Here is a 13,160-nt window from a genome sequence, read left to right as displayed (position 1 = left end):
GGATTACACGAGACAAAATTCCAAAGTGCCAAGTCCTTCTCTTGGGCACCCCTCTTCACCTGCTGAAAGCCGTTGCTCCAATTCTCTACACTTGACCCCTCTTTCCTTGCTATGCACAGTGCTTCATCATCATTTAGGAAGCCTTCTGATAAGATGTCCCCTCTGAAGAAATCTTGACGATTTAATGATGTGTTTATCAATCAATTTCTTTCAAGGTGGTGCACAGCTTGTACCAGATAATGTTTAGCTAATCAGCGCACGCAAATTTAATCTTATCTCTAAGTAGTTCTTTCCCCGAGGAGAGCAATTGCTGAGGTGCTCTGCTGTGTTTCCGAGCTGTGTCTTTGTCCTGTAGGATGATGTTAACAAAGCTCAAATCAAGGTCTATAGATGTTAAACCAATGGTATGTGTTGGGGGCTATCTTAATAAAATTCCAGATAAGGCAAACTCCTCCTATCCAGGCTTGGCTCCTTTGGTTTATTACCTCTTGCAGGAAGCCCTTTAGAATGACCAACAGGAGAAACCCCCTCCCCGGCCACACATCACCCAATCTCTCTCTCTATACATATACACGTATGTAGACGCATACATGCCTGTGTGTGTTTTCTGTCTGCTACAAATTTTGGAGACAGGAACAGCCAGTTTCAGCTGCCTCTTGATTAAAACGTAATGTGCTTTTGATGCAAATACATCCAATCATTCCACATTTGTCAACCCCAGAGACTTCCTCTAACCTTTACACCCTCGAGGGGTCACAGAATTCACTGCAGTATACGTCATGGAAACAAGAATATAGTGATTGATCGTCATCGCCAGGAGCTAAAATGAACCCTCTAGAGTTGGGGGGAGGTGGTCTTGGTAGCCTTTTTGTTCTTTTTTCTCTTTTGCACAGTCTGAGTACTTTGAGAAGAGGTCATTTTAAAGTTCTTGGGCTCAGCCTGATGGATGTGTGCTAATGTGTACAGCTGGCTCTGTGACTAGAAATTGTTCTTCTAACCATGTGTCCTTGGGCCCACGGCAGACCGACTAAATCCCTAGTTCTGAGGGTGGGGACCAGCCACCTGTGACTTCACCAGCTCTCCAGATGATACTGATGTTGCTCAAATCTGAGGGCCACAAGCCTACATATTTTGCACGTGCTCACTCACACCCAAGTGTGTGTTAGTGTGTTGTGGTAGGAGGGGAAAGGGACTTTCACTTTTCCAACGAGAGCAGCTCCTCGGGGGCAGAGGTTCCCCATCTGCAAACCGCGTGGAAGTCGGGTAGACAAGGTGTCTCCATGGAGGGAAGCAATACACGGTCTGCCCTGAGCGTTAATACAGCTCCCTCCACAGGCATAATTATACAAGTGTGATTTGGAGGTCGAGGAGTAGAGCGGGCTGTAGGGAGTCCAGACGTGTCGAAAGCATCTTGGCCTCTGTGTGTCACTGCGCGTTTATGGAGGGAGTCGGCGGAGGAGTGCTGTGGAGAAGGCCTCCTCACACCCAAGTTTCAGTTTATCCATTGAGCAATGGCCCACTGAGAGGATGGGCCTCTTCCCTGTGGGAGTGGGCCGCTCCCTGGGACAAATGATGCGTTCGGCTCCTCCCGAGGCCTGGAAGCTAGTGGACAGTCCAGTTCGGCATTGCAGCATTGGAGACGGGGGCACGTGGAGGCGGAAAGTGGAGCTACGCCGAGCCAACAGCAAGGCACCCGGGGGTGGGAGAGGGGAGGGGGAAGTGGGCCTGTGATGTGAGGGGCAGAGCCACCCACAGCAGAAAGACTCGGAGGTGTGGTCCCCAAAATGCACTCGGGTAGATAAATACAGTGCAGCCGTACACTTGCAAGTTATATATACAGGGTGGGGCAAAAGTAGGTTTATAGTGGGGAGTACACAAAATACAGAGTTTATTCTTATGTGATTAATTACTGTGTTATTTTCCATGCCAACAACTGTAAACCTACTTTTGCCCCACCCTGCATAGCAATATCCATGTTCGCCAGGCACAAGAGGCCTATGGCCCCAACCTACTTTTCAACGTTATTTTTGTTAGTCTCCTTCATTACCCGTCACTGAAGCCGAACCGTGAAACTGTCTGCTCTTCACAGACGTCACACGCTTTGCCACCCGCATCTGACCTTGATGCTCTCCCTCCACCTAACCTCAGAGTGTCCTGAGGCTGAGTTCAAACTCCGCCTCCTCCATGGAGCCTGGTCTGACCCACGCCCACCACAGCCCCAGGGGAGACCAGGCCCCCAGCCCCAGAACTGCACACCACTTCACACCTCCCAGAGTGCGTATCAGCCGAAAGCTTACGATAACCAGGGATGTTTCTCACAGCCTCCTTAGCCTGCCAGGTTCTTGAGGGCATTTAACACTTCCCATCACCGTGCAGTCCCCTGCACCCAGCCACTGCCTGGGGTGGAATGTGTTTGTCCTGCGAGCGGACAGCCGCTCAGCCACACCACAGCGCCTGCGTGAACTGGAGAGAGAAAACGCAGAGTCGGGCTGTGGGAAACGGTTTGGTGGCTCCTCAAAATGCTAAACATGGGATTATCACAGGACCCCCCCCCACTTTCACTCCCTGGTGTATCCCTGGTGTATCCCCAGATAACGAACACAGACATTGAATAAACACTGCGTTCCGTACACGAATGTTCAGAGCAGAACCATTCAGAAGAGCTGAAGGGGGAGACACCCAAGTGTCCCTCAGCGTAGCAGATCTGTGCAACCAAACGCCATGTGGCCATAAAAGGCAGGGCGCACTGACACATGCTGTAACACGGGCACACCTTGAAAACACTGTGCACGTGGAAGAGGCCAGACACAAAGGGCCAAACATTGTACCGATGGTCTGTATGAAATGTCCAGAATAGGTAAATCCATGGCCAGGAGCAGATGGGCAGTGGCCAGGGGTTGGAGGATGGGGGAGAAATGGGGAGCGGCTGCCGGTGGGGGGGGGGGGCCTGCCTCCTCGGAGGGTAGTGGAAATGTCTGGGAACTAATAGAGACGGCGGTTGCCCGACATTGTGAGTTCAGCACTCAATGCCACGGGGTTGTTGGCTCTAAAAGGGTTCATTTTGTGTTCTATGGATTTCACCTGGATTGTTGAAAAGAGTGGCATGAAAGCGTTTCCCTTTGCACTGTAGAGAAGCTGAGCTGGTTTTTGCAGTACGATGAGGCACTGTATCCCAAATACGACTGGATCCTGGGGGAAATTAAGCCCTGGCCGTGGGCTGTGTTGTGCCCTGAGGAGGACTGCGCGCCCCTCAGGGCATGCCCCACCGAAAGCCCGCAGGATCCCCTTGGAAAGCTGGTCACGGGCCAGCCCTGAGCCCCGAGAGCAGGCGCCCTGCGGAGGCGATCGGCAGTCCGGGCTCCAGGGGCTGCTGCTCTGAGCCTTGTGACGAGGATGGGCTCTTACTGTCGTCGTCCACGCTGAGTTGCTGTTAGGGACTCAGATAGTGACTGATCTGGGAGATCGATCTTCATGTGTTTTCAGAGGACACAGGTACCTCGCTCTTCCATTCACTCCTACTGGTTCTCAGTTCACAGGCTGAAGGCCGCGGACATCAAGGTGATCGGTGCCCTGGGGGACTCTCTCACGGTGAGTCACCCTGACTGTACGAGGAGGGGCAGGGGAGGGGCTCGTCTGGGTTCACGCTAGAACCTGGGGAGAAGGGACTTCACGCCTCCTTGCTCTTAAATGTTGCTGTCTTGGGTCCTGATCTTCCTTCCCTGTCCACCCCCCTCACTCGCCCTGGGGTCCGGCATTCCTTGCGCGTCTGGTTTTCCCACGTTCGTTCTAAACTCGTCATTCCTCTCCCGATGCTGGAATAAATGAGAGGCAAGAAGTGGGGGGCCCCAGTGGGAGCCCCGTGGTGGAAGTGATCCAGCCCAAATCACACAGGGGAGCTGGGGTAGGTCTCCCACCCCCGGAGTAGTTCCCTCTCACAACCTGGTGTTTGTCCTTGTGGGAAAGTTGAGGGAGGGGCAAAGAGATGATGAGACAGGAGGCTGAGCGGATGGGGGTGACAGAGTGGGGCAGTGCAGGGTGAGAAAACGGGTCCTGGGAGCATCAGAGCTCCTAAAAATGACCCCAGCCCATCTCTGCAGCCTCTCCCTGGTGACACCCCACTCTACAAAGAACTCTGTCCTACAGGAGAGCTGCCTGTGAAAGCCCCCACCAGGCCTGAGAGAGCCTGGCTGGGGTGTCCCAGAGGGTCCCAAACGGAAACTTGCATTTGACAGCAGCTCCTTGCAGGCGAGTCCCGCTGCCGGCTGTAGCCCCCAGGGCCTGCGGCTGAATGTCCCCGAAGACCAGCCGACACCTTTCATGTCTTGGGCCTGTTCAAATTGATGTTATTATCTCACTCAATGTCCTCAACAAAGTCCCCTGAAGTCTGACACTCTGTAAACTTAACCAATGAAGAAGGTGACACCGAGGGACAAAAAGTCATTGTCCACGGCCACACGGTTTCTAAGTGCTGGACCAGGACCGGAACTCATGGGTCCTGCCTCCCGGTCTGGATTTCTGTCCCTGTGCTGTAGCTGGTCTCCTCCCGAGCCCTCGGTGACTCTTCACCCCAAAGGCCCCACTGCTCCTGACCCCCAGGGAAGGACAGGCAAGCTGGTTCGGAGCACGGCTTGCCCCGACCACTGCCTGCCAGGTGTGGCCCGATATCACCTGCCCCCCTGCTCCCCCTACCCCCACTTGGCTCTTAGAAGATGCTCCGGGAGGAAGAAGTGAGCACGAATCAGCACAGCTGTTCAGGCTTTGCTGGGAAGGCAGCGCTTCGAGTGTGGTGGACCTGGCAGGTGGCAGAGGACCTGGGTGCCAGAGCAGAGATGGCACCCTGGGGGCGGCTCTCACGCCCTTCGGCACGGCCCTGCCCAGAAATAACCCACTTTTGGCCAGGGCTGTGCACCTGCAGGGCTCACCCAGAGTGTGGTTTAAAGACCCCGCTCTTTCGTGAGCTGCAGGATAGGTGTGTGGTGTGTCATTTGCTGACAACCCTTTATATTGCCCATACGTGAGACAGAGTAACGTGAAAGGACTGTGCTATACTTGCCTTTACAAGAGATTTCAGAAGGAAACTGGGCCCTGAAATGTGTTCTCTGGAGAATGGACGCCGCAGCCTAATCTTCACAGCACTCTCTCTAGACCGGCATCACCTGAGCTGGGTCTGAGCAGGGTTTCTTAGGCTGAGCCAAACAGTGGCCAGGCCAGGATTCCCAGCAGGAGCTGTCACCCATCTCTGAAAAGGGTGCCATCTGGACTCTGGAGAGTGCCCCGGTGATCCTGGTCAGAACAAGGTGTGGCCAGCAGACAGGGAAACTCACTGCCTTGTTGCTCTCTCTCAGGCAGGTAATGGGGCCGGATCCAAGCCTGGGGATATCTTGGACGTCCTCACTCAGTATCGAGGTCTGTCCTGGAGGTGAGTGACGGTGAGGCAAGGCCCCAAAGGACACCCCTGGGCATTGTCGAAAACCATTCCTCCAGCAGGGGTTTGAGCCACCTAGTACTTCTCATGAGAAACTTCTAGGCTTAATATGAGGACGGTATTAATCAGCTTCCCTGAACCACTGCAAACCTGTAGGCTTGGGGCTTCCTCAGCCTAGCTTCCAGTGTCTCTGGCACCAGCCGAGTGTCGAATCCCATCTTCCCACGTGATGCTGCACAGGGTTAAACCCCAAATACTTCGAGAACCTTGAAAATGTTCCCAGACATACTTGGCAGAGAATGAAGGAATATGGAAAAGCAAGGGATTCAATAAACTCTGGAATGTTATATGTTTTCATGCCTAGAAACCCATCCAACTTTGATTTCCTTGGAGTTTTAGAAGTGGCTTAGAAGATGGGTTGCTTTAAAAAAGATACCCTTGCAGAATGGGTTTGGCAAGCCGAAGAGGAAAAGAGCGATGAGGCCATCCCATTTCACTGTGTTTTCAGTGATACCAGCAATGTGCAGCTGCAGTGGCTAGTGGGGCGAGAGGGGACTCTGAATACGAGGAAGGCCTCTTTCCCTTTGGAGGTTGGGAAGAAGAGGGCCCCCCTGTGAAATTCACCCCTGCCCCAAGGTCAACATTCAAAGTTATAAATCAACAAAATCAGCCATGACCACTTCTCGTTCGAATGTTTGGGTGTGTGGGGAGAGAGGAGAGGAGTTGCTGTATTCTGGTTTGTTTTTCAAGGTTTTTACTGAAATCCTAAATCAAAGTCAGTCTCCAAGCCCCCAGGGTGTTTCTCAGAAGCAGAAATGTCTGTGTTGGTAGTGTCTGAGATGTTTCGGAGTCGCTGGCATTTTCAACCTTTCTTTTCTTTTTTGTTCCCACCACCCAGCGTCGGCGGAGATGGGAACCTCAGGACCACCACTACCCTGGCCAGTGAGTCCCCAACGCTCTTCCTTGGGCTTTAGGGCGGGCTCTGAGCGTTTCTGCATCGCCCCCTGGTGGCGTCCTTGGGCTTAGCAGGGAACCAATGGTAGAAGACAACCTCATTCGGCAGGGGGCGCTGCTTCCCTGATGTGATCGCACTGCGATAAAAGCCTGGGAGGTTTTTTTTTTTAAATTTTGAAATTGTATTTAGAGATCTCAGGTCAAATCTTAGTACAAGTCATTATTAAGAAATGATTCAAGAAAGAAGGGAAAGGAAACCTTTCTTTGCTATCTATGCCTGTTATTCTGAGCAGAGCACCTTTCTCTAACTGAAAGGCATTGAGCTAGGTTTGAGCTGCGTTAGGCACCACTGCAGGCAAAGACATTAAATTCCTCCATGTAGCTTTAGCAAGCGCTACTGTTAACAGCAGTAAAGATGAAGTTACCTCACCCAAGTGACTGCTTGGAATGATTTTTTAAAGCTGTCTTATTCACCTTTTTCTTCTCCGTGCACACACGTCATTGTGCTTGTTCTTAAAGACACATGCAGTAAGTGTTAAAAGTGCTTTCTTCCCCCTTACAATCTTATAGCTAATAATTACACCTGAGATTACACATTCATTGGTCCCATTCTCAATTATTCTTGTTGTAATTATCCTTTTGTAGTATATCTTTAGAAGCTAGGAGGTTATTTGAATTTTATCTCACTAAGAATCTGGTGATAGAAACTGCTTAATCTCCATGCAGGCAGAGCTGATTGGATTTCACCCTTGTTATCTGTTTTTGCTCTTTGCAAATCCTGTTGAACTTAAGTAGGTACAGTTCTGGGGTGCAAGTACTCCCCGTCTTCTTTGTTTCTAGGTCTACACACAAGAGCTATTAATAAACTCCCCTATTGCTCAGAGATGGTTTGGGTTGATTCTGTAAGTGGATTGGACTGGTTGTGGGCTGGCCCAGCCTATACACAGCAGCTTGCTGGGCTCTCCGATTCTGGTGCTATTACCCTGAATAACATAATTGGAAATCAACAGGCTCATGGTCTTTCACCAAAGTCACTTACAAAGGATTGAGACAATGTCACCCCTCAGGTGGACTCTCCTGACACACGTAGCCTGTGTGGAGACTATCCAAAATGGGGAAAGAATCATCTTTTCAATAAATGGTTCTCGGGCAACTGGATAGCTACACGCACAGAGTGGAGTCGGGCCCCTACCTCACACCGTGCACAAAAATTAACTCAAAATGAGACATAGATATAAATGTAAGAGCTGAAACAAACTCTTAGAAGAAAACAGAGGAGCAAATCTTTATGACCCTAGGTTAAAGAAAGCCTTCTTAGATATGACGCGGAAAGCACAAGTGACAAAAAGGAAAAATAGATACACTGGACAAAATTAAACACTTTGGTGTTTCAAAGGAAAAAGACAACCCAGAGAAAGTAAAAGACAACCCAAACAGAGCGAAAACATATTTGCAAATTATATATTTGATAAGAAACTTATATCTAGAAAATATAAAGGTTTCTTATAACTTAGCAATCAAAAGACAACCTGATTAAAAATGGGCAAAGGCAACATTACAAACACATTTAATACCACTGAACCATACACTTAAAAGTGGTTAAGATGGTAAGTTTTACTATGTGTATTTTACTATAGTTTTGTTCAATGGACAAAGGATTTGAATCCACATTTCTCTGAAAAAGAGATGCACAAGTGGCCAATAAGCCCCCGGCATGACACTCAGCATCAGTAACTGTCACAGTGTTTCCGTGCTGAGTGGGCAGCACAGAGAAAGGCTGTGGGTGAGGCTCTGCTTGGTCTCGAATGCCCACCAACAGGGAGGGGAGGCGGAACATTGCTCTGGGGGATACTAAACACTGTCTTCCCTGTGTTTGCAGACATCCTCCGGGAATTCAACCCTTCCCTTAAGGGCTTCTCTGTCGGTACCGGGAAAGAAAACAGTCCCGGAGCCTTCCTGAACCAGGCTGTGGCGGGAAGTGTGGCTGGGTGAGCAGCACGGGCCTTCTGGGGACCTGCGTAGGGGCTTGGTCTGGATTGGGATTTATGGCTGACAGACGAGGGGGTTGGTCTGCGGTAGGGGCTAAGGGTCAAAGACTGGACTAGAAGGGCCCCCTTAGGGGTATCTCTGGCTGTGGGACACAGCCGCTAGCCCACCCCCAACGCCACCCCAGGGCCTAGTCACAGCTGACTCGGATGCCAGGTGTATGCTTTGAGCAAATTACATCTTCTTGTCTCCGAATCTCATGTCCACGTGAGACAGTGACCGGAACACGCTGTGAGACAGTGTTCATTGTGTTGCTAATCTCTATTTTTCCTGTCCTCTTCACCTTCCCTTCCGCAGACATGCTTTTTGAGCAGCTTTCTCAGGCTCCAGATCTTGCCTCCTTTCTGGATCATGGAAGGAGAGCGGGTCCCCTGAGTCTGAGTCCTGGCCCGCCCATCACCCCTTCACCCCAACCTGGCCTCACAGAGCCTTAGCCTGAGGGAAGGGCTGGCAGTGAACCCTCCCGGGGTGCTCGTGGGACTCAATGCCACGTTGAATGGGGAAGTTCTGGCAAGTCTAAATAGGACTCGCCTTTTGGGTCAGGATGGTGGTCCCAGAATCAGGGATGCAAGACCCACCCGGGGAACCTGTTAGTGAACAGGCGAACCCCCATGTCATGGTCATGGGCACAGAATGAACAGAGTTGGCTTTCCTGGGTCCCGTTAGCTCCATTTCCCTCCAAGGTCTACCGGGAGCCTTGAGCGCTCCACTGGGTTTGCAGCCTGGGCAGACAGTGAGTGAGCGCTGCTCCCCAACTAGGGACAGTGAAGGGAAGATCCTGTTCCAAATCCTGTTCTTCCTCCATGAGGATCACCAGCTTCACTTTACCACGTAGTTCCCAGGGATTCCTGCGTTCTGGCTCCTAGATTCCCTAACTCCATCCTCCTGGTTCTCAACACAGCCCTGTTCTAGGAGCCACCCAGGTAACTCTCAGATGTTCAGGACAGGAAAGGTGACAGACTGCCCAGAGCAGAGGCCCTGTGAAACCTAATGCGGTTTAGAGTGTATTCGGTGGCTTTGTTGTCCTCCTGGTGGGGGCAGGGCGAAAGGCCACCACTCTACTGCTTTCGATTGTTGGCCTCCCTTAGAACTAGTGTAATCATGCTTCTTTCCAAGCCCACGCCAGCTGGTGGTGTGACAGGAGAGGCAGCTCTAAGCATGACTAGGTCAGGAAGGCGTCCTAGAGGGAAACCTTAGTCATAAAAGCAACCAAAAGGGAGTGTGATTCGTACCGCCCTGGATTTCTTCCTTGCTTTCCCAGGGGCCCTGGGGCTCTTTCGTCCAAGGAACCCACTTGTCCAGCACATGCTGAGCTGTAGGGCAGAATTAGAGGCTGCCATTCCCATATCAGGGACCATAGCACAAAGAGGCAAAGGGGCCTGAACCGATGCGTCAGCCCAACCTCGTGGTCTGCTAGCTCTGTGCCCCGCAGGCTCTGCCCCAGGTGTGATGGCAAGTCCCCAGACATACACAGCAGTGTGCGGGTCACGAAGTGCCTTTGTGTCCCCTGCCCCCGTGTTCCACACAGGGACTGTGCGGTGCACAAAGCAGTCAGGTGCCCAGGCTTTCTTAGTGGCGATACTGATGACACAGAGCTGTCAACAAACCACCCCAAAACTCAGGTCCACAGACAGAGCAGCTTCTCTGTCCAGATGAGGAAACCGAGGCTCAACAAGCTTACGTGGCTTACCCAGAATTCCCACCCAGGTTAACTGATACCTACTGTACTGTGACTAAGACCAGGCAAGTTGGGCTGATAGTTGAAAGAGGAAGAGGATGATGGCTAATGTTTCCTGCCAGCGGCTATACCAGAGCCCTCGTTGATGACAGTGCTGAGGATAGTGGCACAAATAATCCACTGGTTGATTTATCATGTGGATGCTGACCCCATGTTGTTCTGAGTTCTTCATGGGCACCTTACTTAATCTGCCCAGCAACTCCATGAAGAAGCTGTGCTTACCATCGCCATCTTTCACAGGAAAAAACGGAGGGCTGGCCAGGTCCAGTACTGTGCTAAGTAAGGTCTCTGAGCTGGTCAGTGGCGGAGCCGGGATTCAAACCCATGCTGTCTGGCGTCAGTGAGGGCTCTCACTCCACAGGGCCGCTTTGCCCATCTCACTTACCGCTCCCACTAACCCTCTAAGACTGGGGATTTTCTCCATGTCTGTAGTCTTTTTGGACTGCGAACTTAAATCACATTCCCACAGTCAGCAAGAGGTGACTCAATATGAAACTCAAGTGTGTCTCCTTCAACTACATCACCTGGAGGGTGAGGGCCCCTTAAGGCCGAGATCATGGCATGAGCCATGCAGGAGGTGGAACATGTGCAGCCTCCCGTCTGCCTGGAATGACCTTGGCGTGGGAGAAAAAGCCAAGCAGGTGATCAAATATGCCCATCAGGACACAACCCCCCTAAGCAGTCACCTTTCGACATGTGGAGTATTCTGTTCTTCCCACCCCACAGGCATGACTCCACCCCCTCCCCCAGCTCTGTGACAGGAGCCTGGCCTTCAATCCAGCTTTTCTGCCACAGATTTCATTCCTGTTCTCTTTGCTAAGTCCCTTCCCAGCCCCAGCCTCACAGTCCCTGCTCCTCACGTGACTTCTTCCTGTGTCTGCCCGCAGGGATTTACCTGGTCAGGCCAGGAGGCTGATAAATCTGATGAAGAATACCACTCTGGTAAGTCTGGGAGAGGTGACACCTGGGACCCTCTGTGGTAGGAATTCCCAGGACAGGGGTTAGGCAGCATAAATCCATGAAGACAGAGAGGGGTAGCTTTGGGGGAGGACAAGGCCACCTGGAAATTCAGAGAGTTCATCTTAAAAAATAAAACAAAACAAAAAAACAATAATAACACCCCCTAAACCGGGTGGGGTGGGGCGGGGTGAAGACCTATTCCTGCCAGTGTTCAGCACTGTGTGTTTTCCTTGACATGACCCTGGGGTAAGACATTTACTTGTTCATTTTCTATCCATTTCAGAAGATAAATTTTCAGGAAGACTGGAAGATAATAACCATGTTTATAGGAAGCAATGACCTCTGTAATTTCTGCAATGACCTGGTAGGTCCCAGGGGAGGATTTCCACCCCAGGTCCCTGAGCAGTACATCGGGCTGGGACTTGGGGCTTGTGGTCTGGCGTGGGTCCAGCCTGGGCTTAACCTCGAGACCCAGGTGGCGTCCACCTCCCGGAAGAGCATCGACAGGCCCAGCAAGAATGATGATGAGATGAATCCTGATTAGGTTTTCTGTCAAGGGAGCCTGAGCATAGCATTCTAGAAACCAAGATGACATTCCACGGATCTCCAGAAGTCTGGCCTATCTCCCCAGCTCACTGTAGGTCAGCTCCTTTCTCCCATACCTGACTGCCTCACCATCTCTGCCTTCATGTTGTTACTTGTACCGGAAAGTTGAGTTCCGGACGCAGGCCCTTCTGCTGAGGTCAGAGACCAGTCCCTCGGGGCTGGTGAGAGACCCCAGAGCCAGGCTGCCGCCCTGAGGGAGCTGGGAGCGGTGCTTCTTCCCAGAATCCCAGGAGCTCTGAGCAGGAAGACATCGCACCAGCCCTCCCCACCAGCCTCCACCCGCAGCAAAGGTGCTTTCCATAGAACCCAGCTGCTGAACATTGCCAGGGATGGGCAGCTCTTTAATTTGCAAGGTGGCCCAGGCCGGTAACCTGAGTAGCTGGACATTGTTTTGTGGTGGTTCTTTGCGCTGAGCCCAGACTCCTGCCTCTGCTGGAAGCTTCTTCTATATTCAGTGCAGCTGACTTTTTTTTAATGCTGTTTTTAAAATCGTGCAAGTAATACACATGGGAAACATATCAAAGTGAGAGAAAAAAAAATTCTCTGTAGCCTAATGACAACATCCAGCAATGCCATTGTTAACATGTTGGTAAATGTCTCTAGCATTTTCTGTGAATGTTGAGAAAATGCTTTATTATTTTCTAAAAATGATGTCATTCCAAAAATATAGTTTGGTAACCTACTCTTTTTCAATAGCTACACATTGGGAAGATATTCCTATATCAATATTTATTTTTCTATCAAATAATTCTTAAAGGCTGTATAGCAGTGCATAATGTAGATTGGCCACACTTTACCTAACTGTTCTTAATTATTGGGTACTTAAATTACATTGCTTCCAATTATGCCGGTTATAAATGAACACCAGGATAAACCACCATCTTTATCTACATCCACGATTGTTTCCTGGTGTGTACTCTAGGTAGTAAGCTTTATAAGCAAAAACACATGTATACGCCCCGCAGTGCTGTATTTCCAAACATACTGAGGCTCTGAAAGACGTGTGTGGTAAGTGCCCGTGTGCCCACCACCTAGATTTTACACGTGTTAATATTGTGCTGTATTAACACGCAACTGTCCATCCATCTCATTTTCTGGAGGCACATTGTTAGTGCTTCGGATGTGTATTACCAAGTTAGTGCCAGCCTGCGTATGCCAATTACGCCTCTTTCCCCCATTCCAACTGGCAACATGCATTATTTAATAACTGCTAATCTGATAAATGAGAAAAGTTGAACCTTGTTTTCAAATTTTGCATTTTTTTTACTTCCTATGTAGGAATAAACTTTTGTTTCCCTTGTTTGAATCTCTCCTTTTGGTAAATTCTGTACTATGCCTATTGGCTGTTTGCGGTTAAGGTATTTATCTTTTCATGATTGAGTCATAGAAACCCTTCGTCACAGGTGTTGCCCACTTGTCTTCCATTTAGTT

General features: G+C 50.5%; 1 protein-coding gene across 1 annotated transcript in view; it reads left to right on the top strand.

Annotated features, from left to right (window-relative positions):
• The window catches only part of PLB1 (phospholipase B1), a 116,278-nt gene that overhangs the window by 47,815 nt on the left and 55,303 nt on the right, over nt 1-13,160 (top strand). Inside the window, exons 18-23 of the mRNA XM_037066904.1 lie at nt 3,530-3,588; nt 5,346-5,419; nt 6,324-6,367; nt 8,259-8,367; nt 11,051-11,105; nt 11,407-11,487. Of these exons, the coding sequence (XP_036922799.1) occupies nt 3,530-3,588; nt 5,346-5,419; nt 6,324-6,367; nt 8,259-8,367; nt 11,051-11,105; nt 11,407-11,487 (422 nt within the window). The remainder of the gene's footprint in view (nt 1-3,529; nt 3,589-5,345; nt 5,420-6,323; nt 6,368-8,258; nt 8,368-11,050; nt 11,106-11,406; nt 11,488-13,160) is intronic.

Source organism: Sturnira hondurensis, unplaced genomic scaffold (genome assembly GCF_014824575.4).
Source record: "Sturnira hondurensis isolate 20B ecotype Veracruz unplaced genomic scaffold, ASM1482457v3 Scaffold0016663, whole genome shotgun sequence".
Taxonomy (NCBI): Eukaryota; Metazoa; Chordata; class Mammalia; order Chiroptera; family Phyllostomidae; genus Sturnira; species Sturnira hondurensis.
The sequence above is the reverse complement of the archived record's forward strand: the minus strand, read 5'-3'. Positions and strand labels throughout refer to the sequence as shown.